Below are 26783 nucleotides of genomic sequence, written 5' to 3'. Positions count from 1 at the left end.
AGATTCCCGCCCCCCTCCCCTCTCCGTTCCCCTTTTCCCAACCATGATTCCCCTCTCCCTGCCCCCTTCCCACTCTCAGTCCACAAGAGGTCCAGATTAGAATCAGGTTTATCAACACTCATATATCTCATGAAATTTTTTTTTTAACGGTAGCAGTACAGTGCAATACATAAAATTACTACAGTACTGAGCAAAAGTCTTAGGCAACATATGTATAATAAATAACAATATATGTGTGTGTATATATATATATATATATATATATATATATCTGTGCCTAAACTTTTGCACAGTACTGTAGAGTGTGGATATATTCATATACAGCATCCATTAATTCATAAGGGTATACAGTTTTCTCATTTATATTGATAAGTATGAACATATTTAAACCCAAGTTGTAGATACACTTGAAAATTTATGGTATTTTATTGTGAGTTACGTGTACAGATTGGCCTTGACTGTGCTTCCTAACTGTGCAGAGTCCTGTGCGTATATTACCCCTTGTGACCTTTGCACATGACATCTTATGTACATACTGTATGCTGACAATACACTCGTGCTCCCTGTATGTAAACTAAAGCTTAACAAACGCTCGCATAATAGCGAGTAACCATTCCAAAATAGCAAGTAAAGTAACAGCATGGCTGAGCGCGGCCGGGGCCTGGCCCCTCCCGTCAGTGCTGCCCCCTGGTGTTCGAGCGGTGGCATGACAGGCTGGACTGCGTGCGTCCGTACACCGCCGGGAGACTGTACCATCGAATGCCGGACATCTGTCGCTGAGGGTCTCGGACTACATATGTGTTTTTTTTTTGAGCGAATATGCTTCTTTGCTCGATATTTTGAATTACGTTACTCGCTATTTTTGAATGTTTGCTTGCCATTTTAAATGCATCTTGGCCCCAGAGGGACACTGCCTTGTTTCACTGTATCTACGCATGGTCTGTATGATAATTAACCTTGATTTGATTTTTGTCGCCTGCGACCATTAGTTAAGTTTTAGTTTTTCGTGCATTGCCTGGATTACCTGTAACTTGCATTCAGACCTGCTCTTTTTTGTGCCTGAGTGCAGTGGCTTTATCTGCCTATCTGTACATCGGCTGTGACTGTCTCCATTACATGCCTTAGCACCCATGTATAACCCCTGTCTGTGTGCCACTTGCATGGGCGAGATCAGGGTAAAATGGCACTTAAACCTCTCTTTATGCCTCACAGCTGTATCCAGGACGCTGTACTTGGGTCTACGTTGTCAGCAACATGTTAATCAGTATCTCAGGTAAGACCGCTCCTGTGCTGAGAGCTTCTTTATCTCAACTCATCAAAATATCTTCTCTGAAGGAAAACAATTGCATGCACAAGGAAGGGCGTGTGCAGATGTAGAGCCGAAATTTGGGGCTGTGTACATCCTCAGAACTTCCCCCTATCTGACAAGCTAACCACAAATCTTCAGTTGCAGAAGGGTTATCACGTCACTTGAGAAAACTGACTCAAAGCAGAGCTCGAAACTCTCACTGCTTTGGCTGAGAGAGAGAGAGAGAGAGAGAGAGAGAAATTATGGAACTGTGCGACTAGGGGAGAGAGAGAGAGACAGAGAGAAATTATGGAAATGTGCGATTAGGGAAGAGAGAGAGAAATTATGGAAATGTGCAATTAGGGGGCCATTCAGTCCTTGGTATCAACGCTGGGCTAAAAAAAAATCCATAACTAATAGGCTGGTGCCATGTTATAGAGTCATAGAGGAATACAGCACAGAAGCAGGCCCTTTGGCCCATCTAGCCTGTGCCGAACCATTTGAATTACCTACTCCCATCAACCTGCACCGGGACCATTGCCCTCCATAAGGCTCTCTTTATCTAGTTTTGGGACTCGTGTGAAGATCTGACCACACTTTAGGTCATGTTTATGCAGAAATAGAGAAAATTCTACAGGTCTCACAAACTTTACTTTTGCTCCTGATGGCAGCTGCCCGAGGAGAGAGCCTGACCTGGGTGGTGGGGGGGGGGGGGGTCCCTGATGACGGACGCCGCTTTCCCGCGGCAGCGTTTCATGTCGATGTGCTCGACGGCGGGGGAGGGCTTTACCCATAATGGACTGGGCCGTACCCGCTGCTCTTTGTAGGGTTTTCTGTTAAAAGTTTCCAAAATCAACACAACTGCTGTTGGCTGAAGCCCAAGTGGTGACGAATCAGTGTTTAGGAGGGAGATGGAAAATCTGGCTGAGTGGTGCCACAGCAACAACCTCTCACTCAATGTCAATCACTCAAAGAGCTGATCTCTTTGTCCTACTGTGAATAGCTGCAGGAAAACGATTCTCAGGGTAGCATGTGGTTGGTATATGTGTACTATGATACTAAATTTTCTTTGAACTTTGAAGTCTGGCCGGGACACTCACACCCAAAGGAGGGTCTCCAGGGCCAGTTGAGGTCTCAACTGCCTCTGACGTGTGGGAGTCACTGCTTAGTGGTGGAGCTTAGCACAAACACCACGTTTCACTGTGTCCTGATGTCCATGTGATAAATAAGAATCTGACTCTTGAGCTTGGAATTGGCATCTGATAGATGCACCCAAGTGTTACCTACCTCTCCCACTCCTTGGCAGGTCCACCTGACCAACTCTGACATGTGAGAGGCACTTTTCTACCAGAATGTGTCCTGAAACGTTAACTGTGTACTTGCCTCTCCATAGACGCTGCCTGGCCTGCTGAGTTCCTCCAGCATTTTGTGTGTGTGGCTCTGGATTTCCAGCATCTGCAGAATCTCTTGAGCTTACTTTTTCACTTTGTTGGTCTACCCACCTTTTGTCATTGAAACCTTCCCTGCGATTAACCCCCTCCACTGACCAAACCTTTGTTTCATTTAATAACTTCAATAACCCTGTCTTCGTAAGTTTTTAATAACTTTGAGTAACTCCTTTAACTCTTCCAAACCCAACTTCTGCAGTAACCAAACCTCCTCATTCCTGGAATCACTTGCAAAGATCTTAAGGTACAGGAGCATAATTAGGCCCTTTGGCCCATCAATACTGTAACATCATTCCATCATGGCTGATCTATTTTCCCACCTGCCTTCTCTTCATAACCTTTGACTCCCTTACAAATCAAGAACCTGTCAACCTCTGCTTTAAATTTACCAAATGGCCTGGCCTCCGCAGCTGCCTATGGCAACGAATTCCACTGATTCACTACCCTCTGGCTAAAGAAATTCCTCCCCATCTCTGCTCTATAGGGACGGCCTTCTGTTCTACACAGTCGCGTTTCCTTTTCCGGTGTCTGGTAAGGACAGTGTTGATAACGTGGAGTTTGTCTGCAGATTCTGTAACTGTCTTATTTATGAAGTTTTTATTGAAGAGATTATTCAGTCACTGGGCGTAAAAAATGGCGCAGCACGAGATTTTTGTGCTCACCGGTCATTACAAATTAGAGGGGGCATTGCTGTCACAGTATGCGTGCCGCTGTTAACAGGTTTCGGTTGTCCTTCCAGGGAAGGCGATGCAGCTACACTCTCACAGCCTGTTGGGACTTTACGAACAGGCCAAAAAGGAACAGAGATCAATGGTTCACATTCCAACACATCGACTCTTAGCCAGGTAAGGCTGAGCCGAGCCGGGCACTGCTGAGATAGTTAAGCGGAATCCAACCGCGTTGCTTCCTGTCTCCAGTCCTGTTCTGACATGTTGGCCCATGGCCTCACCTTCTGCCGAGGGTGGGAGGAGCATCTCCTCATATTCCATCTCAGTAGCTTCCAACCTGATGGCACGAACTTCGATTTCTCCTGCTGGAAATTTGTTTATTTTCTTCTCCCTCCCCACTTACCTTCTCGTCTTGTCTGCCTATCTCCTCCCCTGGTGCCTCTCCTTCATCTAACGGTCCACTCTGCTCTCCTGTCAGACTCCTTTACCTCTCCTACCCAACTGGCTTCACCTATCACCTTCTAGCTATCCTCCTTCCCCTCCTCCCACCTTTTTTATTCGGGCATCTTCCCCCTTCCTTTCCAGTCCTGATGGAGACTCCCAGCTCAAAACGGCGACTGTTTATTCATTTCCACAAATGCTGCCTGACCTGCTGAGTTCCTCCAGCGTTTTGTGTGTGTTGCTCTGCAGAATCTTTGTGTCCGTAATGTAAGTGGACCAGTTATGGGGCAGCCAGGGAAGCAGCGTACTGGCCTGGCTGTTCGTGGCCCAAGTTCTTTTTGTCCGCAAACACTGGACGTAGTGGTCACACAGCATTAAGTGATTCGACAAACTTTTCAGAGACTCAAGTTCAACTCTCACTTGCAGCAGATTATAGAGCCATACAGCACAGAAACAGGCCCTTTGGCCCATCATGTCATTTCTGACTATCACATCTACCTGCAGTCAGCGGCCTCTTTATCAGATACCTCGTTCACCTAATAGATAGATAGATAGATACTTTATTCATCCCCATGGGGAAATTCAACTTTTTTTTCCAATGTCCCATACACTTGTTGTAGCAAAACTAATTACATACAATACTTAACTCAGTAAAAAATATGTTATGCATCTAAATCACTATCTCAAAAAGCATTAATAATAGCTTTTAAAAAGTTCTTAAGTCCTGGCGGTTGAATTGTAAAGCCTAATGGCATTGGGGAGTATTGACCTCTTCATCCTGTCTGAGGAGCATTGCATCGATAGTAACCTGTCGCTGAAACTGCTTCTCTGTCTCTGGATGGTGCTATGTAGAGGATGTTCAGAGTTTTCCATAATTGACCGTAGCCTACTCAGCGCCCTTCGCTCAGCTACCGATGTTAAACTCTCCAGTACTTTGCCCACGACAGAGCCCGCCTTCCTTACCAGCTTATTCAGACGTGAGGCGTCCCTCTTCTTAATGCTTCCTCCCCAACACGCCACCACAAAGAAGAGGGCGCTCTCCACAACTGACCTATAGAACATCTTCAGCATCTCACTACAGACATTGAATGACGCCAACCTTCTAAGGAAGTACAGTCGACTCTGTGCCTTCCTGCACAAGGCATCTGTGTTGGCAGTCCAGTCTAGCTTCTCGTCTAACTGTACTCCCAGATACTTGTAGGTCTTAACCTGCTCCACACATTCTCCATTAATGATCACTGGCTCCATATGAGGCCTAGATCTCCTAAAGTCCACCACCATCTCCTTGGTCTTGGTGATATTGAGACGCAGGTAGTTTGAGTTGCACCATATCACAAAGTCCTGTATCAGTTTCCTATACTCCTCCTCCTGTCCATTCCTGACACACCCCACTATGGCCGTGTCGTCAGCGAACTTCTGCACATGGCAGGACTCCGAGTTATATTGGAAGTCTGATGTGTACAGGATGAACAGGACCGGAGAGAGTACAGTTCCCTGCGGCGCTCCTGTGCTGCTGACCACCGCACAGACCACAGAGTGTACCGTCATAGTCATAGTCTTCTCCCGCTGTAGCCCGTCCACTTTCAAGGTTTGACATGTTGTACGTCCGGAGATGCTGTTCTGTACACCACTGTTGTAACGTGTGGTTATTGGAGTTACTGTCACCTTCCTGTCAGCTTGACCCAGTCTGGCCATTCTCCTCTGACCTCTCTCATTAACAAGTTCTTTCACCCACAGAACTGCTGCTCACTGGATGATTTTTTTTGTTTGTTTTTTTTTGCACCATTCTCTGTAAATTCTACAGATTTCCGTGCGCGGAAAATCCCAGGAGATCAGCAGTTTCTGAGATACTCAAACCACCCCATCTGGCACCACCAATCATTCCACGGTCAAAGATCACATTTCTTCCGCACTGTGAGGTTCGGTCTGAACAACGACTGAACACGTCGACCACGTCGGCCTGCTTTCAGGCGTTGAGTTGCTGCCACATGATTGGCTGATCGGATATTTGCGTTAGCAAGCGGGTGCGCGGGTGTACCTAATAATGTGGCCGCTGAGTGTGTAGTGATCCATTTTCCAGCAGTTGGTTGGCTGAATAATGTGCTCATCTAGATACTGAACTTTTGTGAGTGTTTCTGGCTGCACCATCCCCTCCCCATCCCCTCAGGCAATGCATTTCAGATTCCAGCCCTCCTCCCCACCCCCACCCGGTCGAAAAATTACCTCCTCAGATCCCACCTAAATCATCTTATGTACCCTCCCGCTTTAGGCAACTCTGCAATGGGGATAGATTTCCTCCTATCTGGTAGTAGGCTGCCGTTGATCCCAGGGGATTGTGGGACCGTGTCCTCTCCAGAATGCAAGCGTAGGCGGGAAGATTTGAAGAACCGGCTGTTGCCCATGCAGCGGGCTCCCCCTCTCCGTGTCACTGATGTTGTCCAAGGGAAGGGCAAGGGCCGATACAGCTTGGCACCGGTGTCGTCTCAGAGGTTGCCAGAATGAAGTTGTAAACAACATCAAACTGCCTCAGGGACCCCGGCTCCGGATTTCTTCCTGGGGGTTTACTCCCGAAGCCTTTCCCATGGGTGGGTATGGCCGCAGGGCAGCGGAGGTTTAAAATCAGAGTGTCCCTTCTCCTAGGCGGGTTGCCGTCCAAGCCCCACCTGCCTGACCTCCTGTCTAAGCCCCTCATATTTCTGTATATCTGTAGCTCTTAAATTCACTCAGTAGTCTGGAATTTGGGGGGGAAAGAACAACTAGTCTTAGTGACAATGTTTGACAACCCCCTGGCTTGTTATAAAAGTGGAAAAAATCTGCAGGTGCTGGAAATCCGAGCAGCACACACAAAGTGCTGGAGGAACTCAGCAGGCCGGGCAGCATCTGTGGAGAAGAGGGGCCTCGGCCCGAAACGTTGATTGTTTACCCTTTTCCGTCAATACTGCCTGGCCTGCTGAGTCCCTCCAGCATTTTGTGTGTGTGGCTTGTTATAAAAACCTACCTGGTTCACGAAATTCTCTGCCCATATCCAGTGTGGACTTTACGTGAGTGGTGGTCGGTCATTGTGTACAATGATATATAAAAATTTTTTTTATTGAATTTTCAAATGGTTACAGAAGGAAAAAAAATTATCAATCCTTCCCCCCTCCCCTTAACCCCTCCCCCTAACATATCCCTGTAGAAAGGGAAAAAAAAGAGAAAAAAAAAGAAAGAAAGAAAGAATGCCTGGATATCGGAAGATCCCCACATGCTCTACGGCGTTCATAATAGCTTTAGTATATATATTTATTTCTTTCCCCAAATAACCAATAATTTTATCTTCAGAGCACCTATATATTTAATCCTATCTTTTGTAAATAAGGGCGCCAAATTTTCAGAAATAGTTCGTATTTATCTCTTAAATTATAAGTAATTTTTTCAAATGGAAGGCAGCTAAAAGCTATATCTATTTTCATTTTCTTAATGTATGTTAAAATTCTTTTTCTTTTCACCGGTCCATTAAGCCCATTAACATTAAAACTTTAAAAATTCAGTAAATTAGTCATTATTTTTAACAGGGTTACTCCAGTCTATAGTAATACCTAACTTTTCAACTTTCGTAGTACCTTGGGGAATCTTTTTAAAATTCTTCGTGTTGCTATGTGTCTCCCCCCGATTGTCCAGGCAAAGAAAGAAAGATTAAAGAAAAATAGATTATAAAGAAAAAAAATAACAAAATACCCCCCTATTAATGTTGTGAATAAAGAAAAAACACAACATTACCCCCCTCCGTTGTGCGGGTCATGGCAATCGCCATGATTACACACGTGAATCCCGTAGCAATCGATCCGAAGTTCCCCCAGCTCCCCTGTAACATAAAAAAGTATATATAAGAGAAGAAAAAATAATATCACTACTCTCGATTAATATTTCTCAAATTTTTACCTTTCTCCCCCTGTATCATATAATTAAGAATATATTTAAATATTCTTCTGTCCTTAAACATCCATCAACTCCATTCACTGTCCCTGTCTTCATCTTTAATCCGTTTCACTTTTAAATCTTTGGCTGTGGTTAGCGAATATTTGGGAGTTCTTGTACAAATTCTTCCGCATCCCGATAATCAGTAAAAGATCTTTTTCCGTCATCCAAAAAAATTATCAGGGTTGCCGGGTGGCGCAATATAAATTTATAACCCTTTTCCCATAAAACTTTTTTTGCTGGGTTAAATTCCTTCTTTCTCTTCAAAAGGTCATAACTTATATCAGGATAGAAATGAACTGTTTTCCCTTCTATCATCAATGGCCCGTTTCTCTTTCTGGCACGTTGGGCAGCCGCCTTCAGGATCTTTTCTTTATCTTGATATCTTAAGCATTTTATTAAGATTGATCGTGGGTTTTGATCAACTTGAGGTCTTGATCTTAAGGCTCTGTGAGCCCTTTCAATTTCAATTAACTGGGTTCCTTCTTCCATTTCCAAAATTTCCGGAATCCATTTTTGAAAAAAATTTATTGGATCCTCTCCCTCTATACCTTCTTTAAGTCCAACAATCTTAATATTATTTCGTCTGTTAAAATTTTCAAGTACATCCACTTTTTCCAACAACCGTTTTCTTTCTGATGTCCAGGCAGAAATATTATCTTCCATTTTATTCACTCTGTCAATGGTGTCTCCCATTGTTTCTTCCAAGTTTTTAATTTTCTTGTCAATTTTGTCCTATCTTTTCATCATTTTATCAAACATAATCTTTATATTTTAATATCTTTTTTATTACTTTTAATGCTTTTAATTCATGCATTATTTGCACCAAAGATTTTTTTATGTCTCCAATATCACCTCCAACCTCTTCCTGTTGCTCTTCTTTGTTTGTCTCTTCATCTTCGTCTGATTTATCCAGAGAATCTGATTCCACCTCATATTCACTTTCACTTTCAGTTCCGATCATGGCTGGGATTTGTAGTTTGGGTTGCTCGTGTTTGCGCATGCCCCTTCCTTCACGCATGCGCAATTCCTGTTGCTCTTTTTTTTTTGGAAACGGTTGATGTTGCCGCAGTTTCCTGTTCTGTATCGCACTTGAGTAAAATGTGGGATAAATCTTGATAAAATGCTTAAGATATCAAGATAAAGTAAAATGCACTTGAGCCCGAGGCTCTTTCATGGCGGCCGGCCTTGATCCTTTTCCAACTTGTGTTGTCTTCAAAGTAGTAGTTTTCTTCTGCTTCTGTTTAGGAGACATATCTTAAGACAATCCTGAGTAGCTTATAAATAATTTTTTAAAAGTATTTACTAACTTTTCTTCACTTAAACATTATTTTACTGTTTTTTTACGGGAGAGCTGGATTTCCACGTCTCGATCCTACGTCATCACGTGACGTCCCCCATTGTGTACAATGATGGTGATAGGAACCTGTGCAGGAGAGTTTTTTTTAAAGTGGGAAAGACTGGGGCGGTTCCATTCTCCCGACCTCTGAAGTCCAGGTCCAGTGGTAGGAACAAGCATCACAAAGCTGGGTCTTGCTTGGTTACAGTGGGTTCTGTGCCCTCCGCTCTCCGCGGAGCATGCAGTACTGCCTTCCTGGCTGTTGGATCTCACAGTAGAACTCATCCGCCCAGTCCGCCAGACCCAACTTCACGTACTGGGACACCCGCGCCCCTATCTCACCGGGGTATGAGGCCGCCGGCTACTCTCGCCTGTCGCGTGCAAACAACTACCTGGGGCCACGGGTGAGGGCTGAGTGTCCGGTGGGGACCAAAACTGAGTGAGTCACCCAGGAGCGGACACAACGAGCCCCTTCACCAGAGGCGCTTCCCCTCCCTGGACATCCTGGACCTTACGTGACTGTGGGCTACGGAAAGGACTGGGTTAGCGGTGTTGTGCTTACACGTGTTTGTCTGTTCCCTGCAGGAAGAATTTAACATCCAGTAAAATCCCAGACACCAAAGGCTGTAGGAAGTGTTCTGTCGGTAAGTTGGTCGAAATGCCTCTGCAAACTCCCTCTCGCCTAGTCCCACTCTGCACCAACGTTCTACCCTCCCTTCTCATTATAACCCTCCCCAATATAACTCACAATCCCATGAAACATCCCATTCCAATGACTGTAACACTAATATATCTCAAATCCCAAATCCCATCCCTATTATTGTAATCGATTTAAAGCCTGCAACCCTCTCACTTTAACATTGGTATACCCCACACCACTTTCTGTAATACTGTTGATATCTGCCCTACCTGAGGCCTCTTGTTAGTTGGGGTCAACCATGGATGTTGCTTCCCAGCTTTCTACACGATAAAGCGAGCCAGTACAATATGGAGAGCAATGTGTTCCCCCCGTAGCCGTCTCCCCCTCTCCACACAGCTGGTGAACCCAAAGGAACGGCAGAGTCCCACACAGTTCAGCCCCAGGAGTTGCCAGTCAGCATTGAACTCAATATATAGGCAATGGGTACAGGAGTAGGCCATTCAGCCCTTCGAGCCAGCACTGTGATCATGGCTGATCATCCACAATCAGTACCCCGTTCCTGCCTTCTCCCCATATCCCTTGACTCCGCTATCTTTAAGAGCTCTATCTAAGTCTTTCTTGAATGCATCCAGGGAATTGGCCTCCACTGCCTTTTGAGGCAGAGCATTCCACAGATCCACAACTCTCTGGGTGAAAAAGTTTTTCCTCAACTCCGTTCTAAATGGCCTACCCCTTATTCTTAAACTGTGGCCTCTGGTTCTGGACTCCCCCAACATCGGGAACATGTTTCCTGCCTCTAGTGTGTCCGATCCTTTAATAATCTTATATGTTTCAATCAGATCCCCTCTCATCCTTCTAAATTCCAGTGTATACAAGCCCAGTCGCTCCAATCTTTCAACATATGACAGTCCCGCCATACCGGGAATCAACCTCGTGAACCTACACTGCACTCCCTCAATAGCAAGAATGTCCTTCCTCAAATTTGGAGACCAAAACTGCACACAATACTCCAGGTGTGGTCTCACCAGGGCCCTGTACAACTGCAGAAGGACCTCTTTGCTCCTATACTCAACTCCCCTTGTAATGAAGGCCAACATGCCATTAGCTTTCTTCACTGCCTGCTGTACCTGCATGCTTACTTTCATTGACTGATGAACAAGGACACCTAGATCTCATTATACTTCCCCTTTTCCTAACTTGACACCATTCAGATAGTAATCTGCCTTCCTGTTCTTGCCACCAAAGTGGATAACCTCACATTTATCCACATTAAACTGCATCTGCCCACTCACCCAACCTGTCCAAGTCACCCTGCATTCTCCTAACATCCTCCTCATATTTCACATATTTCATATAGGGGCTCCAACTCCGGACTTTTCCTTGGGTGTCACTCCCGAAGCCTCCCCCACGAGTGGGTATAGCTGCAAGGCAGCAGAGGTTTGAGATCGGAGTTTTCCTTCTGCTAGCCCATCAGCCCATCCTGAGCTGCCCACCACAGCTGATGAGCCCCATCAGCCTAGGGCGACCGGGTTTTAAGAGACCAATAACCCACCTTCGCTCCTGCTCCTTCCCCTCCTCCGCTAAGCCACTCATGAAGGCCAGGAGCTGGACTCGGTGGCCGGAGGCTATTTGACATTCACGCCAGCGGGAGCATTTAATAAGTAGTGGGAGCTCGTCCTTATTACCATCCCCGACAATGACAACCATAAGGAATCGTATGTCATTCCACTCACACTGATACCCAATTGATATACCCCATACCACTCACACTGATATTAATTTACTCTGTACCTTTCATGGCAACACTGACATACTCCACACCTATTACTGAAAGAATGTATAGCCAACAGACATGAGTACAACATCCCTCACTGGTTCCCTCCACACCCCACGCCTGCCTATCACTATAACAAAGACACCGTATACCCCATTGTATGTAAGTTCACACTATTGACATCATTCTACTCCACACTCTCACAGCAATTGGTTGTGTATCCCTTATCCAAAATGCTTGCGGCCAAAGGTGTTTTGGATTCCAGATTTTGGAATGTAGAATGAGATAGTTTGGGATCGCCAACATTCCTGACTTGGAATTGGTGTGCTACCAGTACAGACCTGTTCAACACTTGTTCAACGCACATATGTACTGATGCAGCCACTCAGCCTGTTAGATTTTCATCAGCGGTGATCTTGGTGAGCTCATCAGTGAATTTCCCTGCTGCTTCGTGATCAGCAGGTGCTTTATCACCACAAATAATCAGAAAATTAAGTTCTCAAAAATTTCCGCAACCAGCCAGCTGAACGTTCACAACTACCTTCAGTTTTCAGTCTTGTCGTGATTGATCTTTCTTTGTTTCGTGATCAGCCACCGTTAAGCATCACACCTTCACTCTGATGCTGACGAATCCACTCTTTCAATCTTCGTTTTTCACTTTTTCTGTTTTCCATCAACTTCTGCTCCATTACGTATGAGAGGCCGCTTCTCAGAACTAGGCCAGTGGCACAGTGGCATTAGCACCAGACTCCGGAACCCGGTTTGAACCCAGTCAGCTCCCCCCCCGGGCACACTTTCCATCCGTGCCGGGTTTGACTTAACCTCTCAGCCTTGTTAAAAAAAGAAACAAGGGTCGAGTCAGGAACGCTCATACCGTGACCCGGTTAATCCGAAAGGAGACCAATCCTGACACCGCCCGCCAGACAAGAATGGCTGACTGTCTGGTGTCACAAGCTACGAAATGAAATGATTTCTCAGAACTGTCTGAGATGTGCAGAGAGACCTGCGCCTCACCTGGGAACCTTCCCAGCGCCTTGTGGAATTTTCCAATTGTGACGTCATGTCAGCGCTCGAAATCATTTTGGATTTCGGAATATTTTGGATTTTGGATAAGGGATACTCATTTTGTACTGATACAGCACAAGCCCATTGTTGTAACAACACTGTACCTCACATTCCTCACTGCGACTTGATCCGAGTCACGTTCCATGCAGTAACACTGATACACTCCACATCTATTATAACTATGTTATATTCCCACACACCTCACCTCTCACTGTGACACTGATATACCCGCGCATCTCATTTCACACTTCTGTTTTCCCCCACCCCGCAACCCCATGACCCTCGGTGTGACACCGGTCTGGTCCTAAACCCGTTTTCTGTTTCCGCAGTACGAAACTCTCCCACTGGCTGCTGCTACCTGTGTGGGGCCCTGGAGTCCAGCATCGTCCTCCTGCAGTGGTACGAGCCCATGCAGAAGTTCATGCTCATCAAGGTAAGTGTTCCCACCCTCGCTGCCCGCTCATCGCGGTCCGTCAGCTGGCGAGCTGGAGTCCATCATTAAGGACCCCCCCCCCCCCCCGATAGCCTTGTTCCCATTGCCCCCTCCGGCTCTACGATCCACGCTGCCCAGCAATCCCCTGACTCTTATCCTAAACTAATCACCAACCGGCACGGCTTTGGACTGTGGGAGGAATCCGGAGCACCCGGAGGAAACCCACGTGGTCACGGGGTGGGGAGGGGGGGAACGTACAAACTCCGTGCGTTAAGCCAGCTGAGTGTACAACCCTCTGCAGCCTCTTTCAGCCCTCCACAATGGGGGCTCCGCACCGGGTGGTCAAACAGCCAGCCAGGATGCTCTCCACTGAACCCTACCCTGAGGGCCCCAGAATCACAATTAGATTAACTTTATTGGCAGTATGTCAAACATACCAGAATTAATTGTGGTTCGGTGCCAACCATGAAACCCAATTTCTTTTTTTTCGTAATTTATTTTTTATTGAAGTTTATCATCAAACAAATATTTCCATAAGATGTATTTCAGATACTGTACATAGAGTCATATTCGTCACAAATAACCATATAACAATTACAGCACGGAAACAGGCCATCTCGGCCCTTCTAGTCCGTACTGACGCTTACTCTGACCTAGTCCCACCAACCCACACTCAGCCCATAACCCTCCATTCCTTTCCTGTCCATATACCTATCCGATTTTACTTTAAATGACAATACCGAACCTGCCTTTACCACTTCTACTGGAAGCTCATTCCACACAGCTACCACTCTCTGAGTAAAGAAATTCACTGCTGTGTTACCCTTAAACTTTTGCCCCCTAACTCTCAAATCATGTCCTCTTGTTTGAATCTCCCCGACTCTCAATGGAAAAAGCCTATCCATGTCAACTCGATCTATCCCCCTCATAATTTTAAATACCTCTATCAAGTCCCCGCTCAACCTTCTACACTCCAAAGAATAAAGACCTAACTTGTTCAACCTTTCCCTGTAACTTAGGTGCTGAAACCCAGGTAACATTCTAGTAGATCTTCTCTGTACTCTCTCTATTTTGTTGATATCTTTCCTATAATTCGGTGACCAGAACTGTACACAATACTCCAAATTCGGCCTTACCAATGCCTTGTACAATTTTAACATTACATCCCAACTTCTGTACTCAATGCTCTGATTTATAAAGGCCAGCATACCAAAAGCTTTCTTCACCACTCTATCCACATGAGATTCCACCTTCAGGGAACTATACATCATTATTCCTAGATCACTCTGTTCTACTGCATTCTTCAATGCCCTACCATTTACTATGTTTGTCCTATTTGGATTATTCCTACTAAAATGTAGCACCTCACACTTATCAGCATTAAACTCCATCTGCCACCTTTCAGCCCACTCTTCTAACTGGCCTAAATCTCTCTGCAAGCTTTGAAAACTTACTTCATTATCCACAACCCCACCTACCTTAGTATCATCAGCATACTTACTAATCCAATTAACCACCCCATCATCCAGATCATTAATGTATATGACAAACAACATTGGACCCAGTACAGATCCCTGAGGCACACCACTAGTCACCGGCCTCCAACCTGACAAACAGTTATCCACCGCTACTCTCTGGCATCTCCCATCCAGCCATTGTTGAATCCATTTTACTACTTCAATATTAATACCTAACGATTGAACCTTCCGTGCGTAACCTTGTCAAAGGCCTTACTGAAGTCCATATAGACAACATCCACTGCTTTATCCTCGTTAACTTTTCTCGTAACCTCTTCAAAAAATTCAATAAGATTTGTCAAATATGACCTTCCATGCACAAATCCACGCTGACTGTTCCTAATCAGACCCTGTCTATCCAGATAATTATATATACCATAATCTCCACATAATAATTATCTGAGGTATACACTTAAAGAGAGTAGAGGAGAGAAAGAACAAGCGAAATAAGAAATCTATGTGCAAAGTAGGGAGTGATCCTTTTTTTACAACATACTCATCAACTTGCGAGAATAAAATTAGGCCTATGAGGTGTTATGTAATTAAACCATTTTTCCCCAGTATGAATCAAATTATTCCAACTTATGATTAATAGATGCTGTTACCTTCTCCATTTTGTAAATGTCCATTGTAATTTCCATCCATGCATTTAAAGTTGGGCTGAAACCCAATTTCTACAGCTGTACCGTGGAGAGCATTCTAACTGGCTGCCTTGCCGTCTGGTGCAGGGGTGGAGGTTGGGGTAGGCGCGACTGTACAAGATCGAAATGAGCTGCAGAGAGTTGTAAGTTCAGCCCGCTCCGTCATGGACACTAGCCTCCATGGTATCCCGGACGTCTTCAAGGAGCGATGCCTCACAAGGCAGTGTCCATCATTAGGGTCCCCCATCACTCAGGTCATTGCCACTGCTGCCACTAAGTTAACAAACTTCATGACATATGCCGGTGATGCTTAACCTGTTTCTGATTCTGAAATAAGTGAGACAAGTGAAATTAGAACAAAAAAAAATCCATGCCCCTACCAAGTCTCTCTCTAACTAAAATGAGTACAAAGTGTTAATATGTAATTATACTCATTTGCGAATACTACACCCAAACCCACGTGACACAAATTGTCATAACCCATAATAAAAACGTACGACCCAAAATACAATACAGACAGAATATAGAGACGTGGCTTCTATAGTCAGACAAAGAGAATACACTCAGACACTGACGTTCAGACTGACGAGGGGAATACACTCAGACACTGACGTTCAGACTGACGAGGGGAATACACTCAGACACTGACGTTCAGACTGACGGGGGGAATACACTCAGACAATGACGTTCAGACTGACGAGGGGAATATACTCAGACACTGTTGTTGAGACTGACGAGGGGAATACACTCAGACACTGTCATTGAGACTGACGAGGGGAATACACTAAGATACTTACTTCTGCTTCTATATTGCAGCACTTTGACTTTCCACTGCCGAATCCCCTGCGGATTTTGGAAGCGTTGGTGGTGCCTGAGCAAGAATACCCGATTGTATGCATTGGAATCAGCATGAGGTGTTCCTTGGACAAGGTTGTACAGTTCCTGACCATTAACCTCAATTCCTCCTCCTCCTGGTTTACAGACCTGGGGACAGGTGAGTTAACACCTTGGGATGTCAGCAGGGAAACTATGTTATCGCTAGAATCTGAACACTGTAATTGAGGAAGGACTAGCCGGTCACTTAGGAAAGCTTTTTCTAGACTGCTTCCCATTCCCATTCCAACATGTCAGTCCATGGCCTCCTCTACTGCCGCGATGAAACCTCACTCAGGATGGAGGAGCAACACCTCGTACTCCATCTGGGTAGCCTCCAACCTGATGGCATGAACATCGATTTCTCAAACTTGTAGTAATTGCCTCTCCCCTCCTTCACCATTCCTCATTCCTGTTTCCCTCTCTCACCTTATCTCCTTACCTGTCCATCACCTCCCTCTGTTGCTCCTCCCGCTTACCTGCTTATCTTCCATGATCTTCTATCTTCTCCTCTCAGATTCCACCTTCTCCATCCCTAAACCTCTTTCACCAGTCAGCTTCCCAGCTCTTTCCTTTGCCCTACCCCCCTCCAAGTTCCACCTATCACCTCCTACCTTGTACTTCTCCCTCCCCTCCTCCCTCCTCCTTACCCTGACTTCCCCTCTATCTTTCCAGTCCCGATGAAGGGTCTCAGCCCGAAGCATCGATTGTTCACTCTTTTCCCTAGCTGCTGCCTGGCCTGCTGAGTTCCTCCAGCATTTTGTGTGTGTGGCATGGACAGAAGATCAGCTGATAAGCAGGAGGCGAAGAGTAGGGGGCATTTTGCGGGTGTCTGCCAGTGACTAGAGGTGTTCCACAGGGGTTGGTGTTGGGACTGATTGTTTCTTCATTAAATGTCAGTGATTTAGATGACGGAAGTCACGGCTTTGTGGTGTTCTTCCCCACACCACTGACTTCCTTCAGCAGATTGTTGTGAGAGTGAACTGATAGCTTTACTTTGGTCTCCACCACATTCCCCCCCCCCCCCCCACCACCACCATGTTTGTAGAGGCATACAGGGAGCTGTGCATCGATGTGGAGGGATCCTAAAGGCAGGTGGGCAGACACCCTCCAGGTTCCTCCAGAGCAGAGTCACATCCATCCTAGACTTCCCTCTGCTCCTCGTGTTGCCCCTGACCCCGGATACCCTTGCGGCTTAGCAACCAAAACAGACAGTGGGGCTGGATTCACCAAGCTGACCATCTCGCCTCTAGAACGTTCCTACGGGCATCAGCTCGGCCAAAGTAACGGCAAGCTTCTTTCCATAGCAGGTCAACAGGAGGAATTTATCCACGTGAGCCAACTGGACAATGAGATGGTGCTGGTGTGCATTGGCCGTAAGTATGCAATACTTCAGCTTCGGTCAGCTCGGTGACCCGGTCGCCACGGTGACAGGTATTCCACCAGGAGGTCAGAGTTCACCACGTTAACACGGGAGCAGGCTCTCTCCTTGAACACGGGAATCTCGAGTGGGCGTAAACGTACATGTCTTACTGCGGTTGGCTGGCCACGACTGAGAGTGATGGGCTTTTAAATCCAGTCAGGGCAACTCACATTGTGAGCCATCACTCCTCCATTTTAGTACTCAAGCTAACCAATAAGGACACAAGGAATAGGAAGAGGAGTCGGCCACCTATCCTGGCGAGCCTGCTCCGCCATTCAATAAGATCGGGGCTGGTCTGGCCATAGACTCAGTTTCACCTGTCTGTCTTTTCCCCATAACCCTGAATTCCCCTCCCATACAAAAGTCTGACTATCTCTTAAATGCTTTTATTGAGGTAGCCTCTACTGATTCCCTGGGTGGAGAATTCCACAGATTCACTACTCTCTGGGAAAGGTACTTTCCCCTAACTCCATCCTAAACCCATTTCCCCTCATCTATATCCTAAACCCATTCCCCTCATCTCCATCCTAAACCCATTCCCCTCATCTCCATCCTAAACCCATTCCCCTCATCTCCATCCTGAACCCATTCCCCTCATCTCCATCCTGAACCCATTTCCCTCATCTCCATCCTGAACCCATTCCCCTCATCTCCATCCTAAACCCACTCCCTCATCTCCATCCTGAACCCATTCCCCTCATCTCCATCCTAAACCCACTCCCTCATCTTCATCCTGAACCCACTCCCTCATCATCCTAAACCCACTCCCTCATCTCCATCCTAAACCCACTCCCTCATCTCCATCCTAAACCCACTCCCTCATCTCCATCCTAAACCCACTCCCTCATCTCCATCCTAAACCCACTCCCTCATCTCCATCCTAAACCCATTCCCCTCATCTCCATCCTAAACCCATTCCCCTCGTCTCCATCCTAAACCCACACCCTCATCTCCATCCTGAACCCATTCCCCTCGTCTCCATCCTGAACCCACTCCCTCATCTCCATCCTGAACCCATTCCCCTCGTCTCCATCCTAAACCCACACCCTCATCTCCATCCTAATGCTGCTGGGACACAAGCCAGGGCCTGATCACCCCTGGCTGGGGCATCTGGGCAGGAGTGTCAGATGTTAAAACACCCAATGACAGAAGGTTACTTGACTGATGATGTGTCCCAATGCATCTTCAGATGTATCTGAGCATCTCGTGTGTCCTCACTTGTACTCTATACAGAAGCCTGTTCTTAAGCTCAATCCCTCCAGCAATGAAGGCCAACTTTCCATTTGCCTTAATTCACCTTTAAACCAACCTTTCATGTTTCATTCACAAGCACCCACAATGTCCTGAAGAAGACTCAGCCTTCTTGGGAGAGTAACCCTACATTCTTCTGAGAGAGGGTCCCCACAAGCTTCTCCGTGAGAAGCTATGCCCCTCTGAGGGAGTGTCCCTTCACCCCTGAGAGGGAATCTTGCCGCAGCACCTCCGAGAAGGATTCCCTGTAGGCCCCAAATGGAGACTTTCCACCTGAGGGATTGTCCTCCTCAAGGGAAGGCTCCTGAAGTCTTTCTATGGGAAGGCTCTCCCAAGAAATGACTTCAACCTGTGAAATATCCAAAAAAGTGTTCGTTCATTCGTGTTGTGCTGTGATGTATGATGTGGGCGATCATGCTCTCTTCATGATTGTTCTTGGCAAATTTTTCTACAGAAGTGGTATGCCATTACAAACACGCTGGATGAACTCAGCAGGTCGGGCAGCATCTGTTGAAATGAGCAGTCAACGTTTCAGGCCGAGACCCTTCGGCAGGGCCCTTCTCGGCCCGAGACGTTGACTGCTCATTTCAACGGGTGCTGCCCGACCTGCTGAATTCATCCAGCTTGTTTGTACGTGTTGATTTGACCACAGCCTCTGCAGTGTACTTTGTGGTATGCCATTGCCTTCTTCTGGGCAGTGTCTTTACCAGACGGGTGACCCCCAGCCATTATCAATACTCTTCAGAGACGGTCTGCCTGGCGTCAGTGGTCACATAACCAGGACTTGTGATCTGCACCGGCTGCTCATACGACCATCCACCACCTGCTCCCATGGCTTCACGTGACCCTGATCGGGGGCTAAGCAGGTGTTACACCTTGTCCAAGGGTGACCTGCAGGCTAGCGGAGGGAAGGAGCACCTTACACCTCCTTGGGTAGGGACGTATCTCCACCCCGATACTGCCAGCCAAGTGTAGCTGGATATATTTAATGAAGACATTGTTTGATTGTCCTTACACCTCACGTTTCACTTAATTAGTACTCATGACCATTCTGGTAAAAGGCACCACAGATTTTAAATTTCTACCATTCATCCTTACATCCCAAAAAGAGGGAGTATATGGGTCTTTGAAAGGTAACCCCAGAAGTTGTTTCTCGTTATCCAGCCCTCCCAGGTGAACTTAGAACATTGGTATGGGGTGACCACCAAGGTGAGGTCAATAGAACAGGCAGAAGACTTCTCCCCTTTTGTCCCCTCCCTCCCTACCTCTCCCCCTTTGAGTTACTGGCAGGAGCCACACACCGAGAGCATTTTTCAAAATTCAAAGTACATTTATTATCAATTTATGTGTCACCACATACAACCCTGAGATTCATTTTCTTGCGGGCATACTCAATAAATCCAATAACCCATAATAGAATGAATGAAAGACCACACCCAACAGGGCGGACAAGCAACCAGCGTGCAAAAGACAATAAACTGTGCAAACACAAAAGAAAAATGAAATAATAATAAAAATAAATATCAAGAACATGAGATGAAGAGCCCTTAAAAGTGACACCATAGGTTGTGGGAATATGATGGGGCAAGTGAAGTTGAGTGAAGTTATCCCCTTTGGTTCAAGAGCCTGATAGTTGGAGGGTATTAACTGTTCCTGAACCTGGTGGTGTGAGTCCTGAGGCTCCTGTACCTCCTTCCTGATGGCAGCGGTGAGAAGAGAGCATGACCTGGATAGTGGGGGGGGTCCCTGATGCTGCTTTCCTGTCACAGCACTCCATGTAGATGTGCTTATTGGTGGGGGGCATTTTACTTGTGATGAATCCACTACTTTCTGCAGAATTTTCTGTACAAGGGCATTGGTGTTTCCATGCCAGAATATGATGCTACCAGTCAGTATACTCTCCACCATGTATCTGTAGAAGTTTGTCAAAGTCTTAGATGTTATGCCGAATCTTTGCAAACTTCTAAGGAAGTAGAGGGACTGCTGCTCTTACTTCGTAATTTCACTTATGTCCAGTAAGACCGATGAAGTTAACACTGCTGATCCTCTCCGCCTCTGATCCCCAAATGATGAATGGCTTACAGGCTTCCGGTTTCTTCCTCCAGAAGTAAATCATCTCCTAGGGCTTGCTGATGTTGAGTGAGAGGTTGTTGTTGTGGCACCGCTCAGATTGTCAACCTCCCTCCTCTCTGCTGATTCATCACCACCTCTAACTCAGCCCACGAAAAATATTATTTTCTTAATTTACGAAGCTTGATCTCTTTTTTTTACAGAAAACATGAAAGTTGTAAATATTGAAGGAAAACTTCTGACGCGTAAGGACCTATTTCCAGAAGTGATGTTTGATATTCCAGTGGAATCTGTGGGTAAGGATTACAGATTATTTAAAACTCAGCAGTTGCTATGATACATAAAACTACAGAATGCTGAAATAAAAGGAGAAAATGTTGGAAGCACTCAGCAGGCCGGGCAGCAACCAAGGAGAGAGAAACACAGAATTAATGTTTCGGGTTGCTGATCTTTGTTGTGAAATTTGTTGTTTTGCAACAGCAGTACAGTACAAGACAACACATACTTCAACTTACAGTACAATAAGGAATATATTTTAAAGATAAATAAGTGGTGCAAAAGGGAGTGATAATAATGAGCTCAGGAGTTCCTGGACCAGTGAGAAACCTGGTTGACCAAGGGGAAGAAACTGTTCCAAAATGTTGAGTGTGGGTCTTCAGGCTCCTGTACGTCACTCCTGGACCACTGAGAAACCTGCTTGACCAAGGGGAAGAAACTGTTCCTAAAATGTTGAGTGTGGGTCTTCAGGCTCCTGTACGTCACTCCTGGACCAGTGAGAAACCTGGTTGACCAAGGGGAAGAAACTGTTCCTAAAATGTTGAGTGTGGGTCTTCAGGCTCCTGTACCTCTTCCCTGACGATAGAGAAGAGGACCTGTCCTGGATAGCGAGGGTTGTCGATGATGGATGCCACTATCTTGAGGCACTGCCTTTTGAAGATGTCTTTGATGGTGTAGGAAGTTTGTGCCCAAGGTGGCCCTGGCTGCGTCCACAGCCCTTTGCAGCTTTTCTTTCTCCGCTTCTGTTCGTTGGAGCCTCCATACCAGAAGGTGATGCAATGGGTCAGAAAGCTTTGCAGAAATGTTCTAGAAATGTACTATACTTCTTTGGTGACATTCCAGACCTCCTCAAACTAATGAGGTAGAGCCGCTTGCATCTCTACATTATGTTGGGCCCCGGACAGATCTTCAGGGATGTTGACACTGAAGAACTTGAGGCTGCTCTCCCTTTTTCACCGCCAACCCCTCGATGAGGACTGGTGTGTCTTCTCCCGACCTCCCCATCCTGAACTCCACCATCAGTTCCTTGGACTTACTGAGGTTGAGTACAAGGTTGTTATTGCGACACCACCCAACCGGCTGATCTATCTCACTCCTACACTGCTCCTCAACACCACCTGAGAATCTGCCGACAACCGATGTGTCGTAGGTGAATTTATAAATACTGTTTGAGCGGTTGTTGGCAGGATCTCAGGTAGTTTCGGGGAGCAGTGCAGAAGCGAGATTGATTGAGTGGTGTCCCAACAATAATCTTGCACCCACCGTCAGTAAGGGAAGGGGAAGTCGTGAGGAAACACACCAGTCTTCGTGGAGGGGTCAGCAGTGGAAAAAGCTGAGCAGCTTCAAGTTCCTGAGCGTCAACATCTCTGAAGATCTGTCCTGGACCTACTGTTTTGATATAATTAAAAAGAAGGCACAAAAGTGGCCAGACTTCATTAGGAGATTTACTATGTCACCTAAGAACTATAGCACATATCCAGCAAATTTCTACAGGTGTACGTTGGAGAGCAGTCTGACTGAGGTTGCATCACCGTCTGGTGTGGAGGCTCCAAAGCACAGAATCAGAAAAAAGCTGCAAAGGGTCACAGACTCGATCAGCTTCATCATGGGCATTCATATCACCTTTCATAATATAAATGTGGACAGTGATTTATAACGGAAATACTGAAAAATAATGACATCAAATATTATTATAGTATGTGTGAGGTTTTGCACTTTGGTAGGACCAACCAGGGTAGGTCTTACTCAATGGTAGGACCAACCAGGATAGGTCTTACTCAATGAATGGTAGGACCAATCAGGGTAGGTCTTACACAATGAATGGTAGGACCAACCAGGATAGGTCTTACTCAGTGAATGGTAGGACCAATCAGGATAGGTCTTACACAATGAATGGTAGGGCACTTAGGAGTGTGGTGGAACAAATAGATCTGGGAATACAGCTACATAATTCATTGAAAGTGGCCGCAGGAAGATAGGGTTGTAAACAAAAGCTTTTGGCATATTGGCCTTCATAAATCAAAGTATTGAGTACAGGAGATGGCATGTTATGTTGAAGTTGTATAAGATGTTGGTGGGGCCTAATTTGGAGTATTGTGCGCAGTTCTGGTCACCTACCGCCAGGAAAGATGTAAATAAGTTTGAAACTTTACAAGGGTGTAGCCGAGTCTGAAGGATCTGAGTTATGTGGAAAGATTGAATAGGTTAGGACTTTATCGCTTGGAATGTAGATCGAGAGGAGATTTGGTAGAGGTATACAAAATTATGAGGGGTATAGATAGGGTAAATGCAATCTGGCTTTTTCCACTGAAGTTAGGCAGGACTACAACTAAAAGTCAAGGGTTAAGGGTGAAAGGTGAAAAGTTCAAGGGGAACATGAGGGGAAACTTCTTCACTCAGAGGGTCGTGAGAGCGTGGAACGAGCTGCAAACGCAAGTGGTGTATGGGAGCTCGATTTCAATGTTCAAGAGGAGTTTGGATAGATACATGTATAGGAGGGCTATGGTCCCAGTGCAGGTCGATGGGAGTAAGTGGTTTTGGCATGGACTAGATGGGCCTGTTTATGTGCTGTACTTTTCTGTGACTCTAATTGACAAAAAGAGAAAGTTTATTTTGCCAATAATGTATTAATAGCTTTGACGAGGTCTATATTTCCTGCCGTAACGCCCAACCAGTCACGCCTTGTAATGCTCTACAATGTAATAGTTGTGGTGAGTTCCGTGGATGTATTTAATGAAACGTATGTCGAATACATACCGAGGGCAGGAAATGGGAGGGTAGGACTGGTGCGGAGCAGGAAGTTCCGCCGTGGGTAATGGGTAATCGGAGCAGTGGCTGGTCTGTTGGTACTGACACTGTGTCCGCTTTCTCACCCCTTGTACAGTCTGCTTCTCCGACAGCGTCCTGGGCTTCTGGAAACACGGGATGCAGCGGAAGAGTTTCAGGACCTGTGAGGTGAGCGGATATTCTTTTAACAAATCTTTTGCAACATCTAGTTATTGGGAACGAGGGATGTTGGCCCAGTTCCTTCCCATTAGACAGAAGTTCTGATCAAGGGGAAATGGGTGTGGAGGCTCTTTTTCACTCGGAGGGTGGAATGAGATACTAGTGGCAGCGATGAATACTTGTTTGATTTCAGCATTTAAGAGAAATTTGGACAGTACTATAAGACCATATAGAAGCAGAATGAGGCCATTTGGCCCATCTAGTCTGCTCTGCCATTTCTTCATGTCTGATCCATTTCCCTCTCATCCCCAATCTCCTGCCTTCTCCCCATATCCCTTCATGCCCTGACCAATCAAGAATCTATCTACCTCTGCCCTAAATATACCCAATGACCTCCACGGCCACCCAGGGCAAAGTATTCCACAGATAGGTATGTGGAAGGGAGCCATATGGGGGGTGGGGGGGCAATGGTCCAGGTGCAAGTCGATGGGACCGGACAAAATAATAGTCTGGCATGGACTTGGTGGGCCAAAGGGCCTATTTCTGCACTGTAGTTCTCGAGGACTCTAGAAGAAAACCATTCGGCCCAGTTGTTCCATGCTAGCTCTCAGTGGGGAAATCCTTTTGGTCCCATTCTCCCTTTTTATCTCCCTGTACCCCCCCCCCACAAAACTGTCCTCTCTCACTCGCCCATCAACTTGCCTTTAGTTCTTCTGACACTTTAAGCAGCCAACGAACCTCCCAGTGCAAGAGGGAAGAAACTGGAGCATTTGGGGGAACCAGCTCAGTGAGGGGGAGAACACACCAGGCAAACTCCAGACCAAAGGTCAGGATCGAATGCTGCTGTAATTTTTATTGAAATACAGCATGGACTAGGTCCTTCGGGCCCTTCGAACCGTGCTGCCCAGCAACCCCCGATTTAACCCGAGCCTAATCACGGGGACAATTTACAATGATCAATAACCTACCATCGGTGCGTCTTTGGACTGTGGGAGGAAACCGGAGCACCCGGAGGAAACCCACCTGGTCACGGGGAGAACGGACAAACTCCTTACAGGCAGTGGCGGGAATCGAACCCGGGTACACGGGTATCGCAGAAGGAGAGGTGGTGGGGGTATTAACACTTAACCTTATTACATACAGCACCACAGAAATACAGAGCGACATACAACATGGAAGCAGGCCTTTCGGCCCCTCTACTAACTCCATGCCTACCACCAACCACCTGTTTACACCAATTCTGTACTAAACCTGCTTTATTCTCCCCACATCGATCAACTCCACGGGTTTTTACCCCTCACGCTTGCGCTGGGAAGCTAACAGCACCCGGTCAACCTACTCACCGCACAGCGCTGGGGTGTGTGTAGAAACCGGAGCACCTGGGGGGAGCTCACGCGCCCTCAAGGTTTAAAGTTCAAAGTTCATGAATGTGCAGACTCCACATGGGTAAGGCCCAAGGCCACGACCGGACGTGGGTCTCCAGATCTGTGGGGCAGTGGCTCTCTACCAGCTGTGCCACAGTGTCCCCCTATTCAAGAGTATGCCACTCAGTATGGAGTCACAGAGCACAGAAGATGGCCCTTCCAATCTCATCCATGCCTACCAAGATATTCATTGAGGCTCATCCCATTTTTCTGCGTTTGGCCCATATCGTCTAAGCCTTTACTATCCATGTACGGTATCGTGCTAAAGTCCTAGGCACATATATCTATATCTATCTATATACATATCATGTATCTATATATCTATATAGATAGACACACACACATATATATGATTCTGATCTGGGTCTCTATTGTGGACTGAGAGTGGGAAGGGGGCAGGGAGAGGGGGATCATGGTTGGGAAAAGGGGAAGGGAGCCGGAAGCACCAGAGAGACATTCTGTAATGATCAATGAACCGATTGTTTGGGATCAAATGTCCTTGCCTGGTGTCTCAGGGCTGGGTGTGTCTGCACCCGTACCAATAACCGCCCTTGGCACTCCTCTGCCACCTGTCCCACACCCCTCCTACGGCGCTCCACCCTCGCCATTCCCAACATCCTTTGCTCCCGCCAGATTTAGAAGCTCGCTCTCCATCCCACATTACTGTGCAAAAGTCTTGGGCATTCTTGCTATCTATATGTGCCTCAGACTTTCGCATGGTACGGAACCTATCCTAACGTCGTTTAAGTGGTGTTAACTAGGTGTAGTTATAATCAAAGAAATGAATCAGAATCAGGTTTATTGTTGCTGTACGTCGTGAAGTTTGTTTTGTGCCAGCAATACGGTGCAAAGCATAAAAAGTGACTTTGAGTTACAATGCTGGCTGGTGGTGTAGTGGCATCTGCACTGGATTTTGAGGCAAATGGTCGCAGGTTCGAATCCAGCCGGCTCCTTGAACGCTTCCCACCCACGCTGGGTTGAGTGCTGAGCTAGCAATTTGACCTCTTTTTTTCAAAGAAAAGGTAGATGCTAAAGAAATAACAAGGTTGCCGCCCGATGCGCCAAAAAGCGCGGACAGCAACAACGAGTTAAAATAAATAGATAAATAGTGCAAGAAAGGATTTGGAATCAAGTTTGTTATCACTGGCACAGTCCTGAATGTTGTTGTGTGGCAACAGTACAGTGTAGAAATAACAAATTACAGTCGGTCCTCCTTATCCGCGGGGGATTGGTTCCAAGACACCCCGCGGATACCAAAAAACACGGATGCTCAAGTCCCTTATTTAACATGTGTCAGTGCGGTGGACAT

At 46.3% G+C, this 26783-nt stretch overlaps 1 protein-coding gene across 1 annotated transcript in view; it reads left to right on the top strand.

The window, feature by feature from the left end:
- Positions 1 to 26783, top strand: part of LOC140716267 (mitogen-activated protein kinase kinase kinase kinase 5-like) — a 221097-nt gene that overhangs the window by 143224 nt on the left and 51090 nt on the right. The window contains exons 23-30 of the mRNA XM_073028877.1: positions 1213 to 1273; positions 3476 to 3581; positions 9727 to 9785; positions 12950 to 13053; positions 16028 to 16205; positions 17392 to 17460; positions 21032 to 21124; positions 23989 to 24059. Of these exons, the coding sequence (XP_072884978.1) occupies positions 1213 to 1273; positions 3476 to 3581; positions 9727 to 9785; positions 12950 to 13053; positions 16028 to 16205; positions 17392 to 17460; positions 21032 to 21124; positions 23989 to 24059 (741 nt within the window). The remainder of the gene's footprint in view (positions 1 to 1212; positions 1274 to 3475; positions 3582 to 9726; positions 9786 to 12949; positions 13054 to 16027; positions 16206 to 17391; positions 17461 to 21031; positions 21125 to 23988; positions 24060 to 26783) is intronic.

The sequence above is a fragment of the Hemitrygon akajei genome, chromosome 25, assembly GCF_048418815.1.
Source record: "Hemitrygon akajei chromosome 25, sHemAka1.3, whole genome shotgun sequence".
Classification (NCBI taxonomy): domain Eukaryota; kingdom Metazoa; phylum Chordata; class Chondrichthyes; order Myliobatiformes; family Dasyatidae; genus Hemitrygon; species Hemitrygon akajei.
Note: the sequence above shows the minus strand (reverse complement) of the source record. Positions and strands in the feature narration are given on the sequence as shown.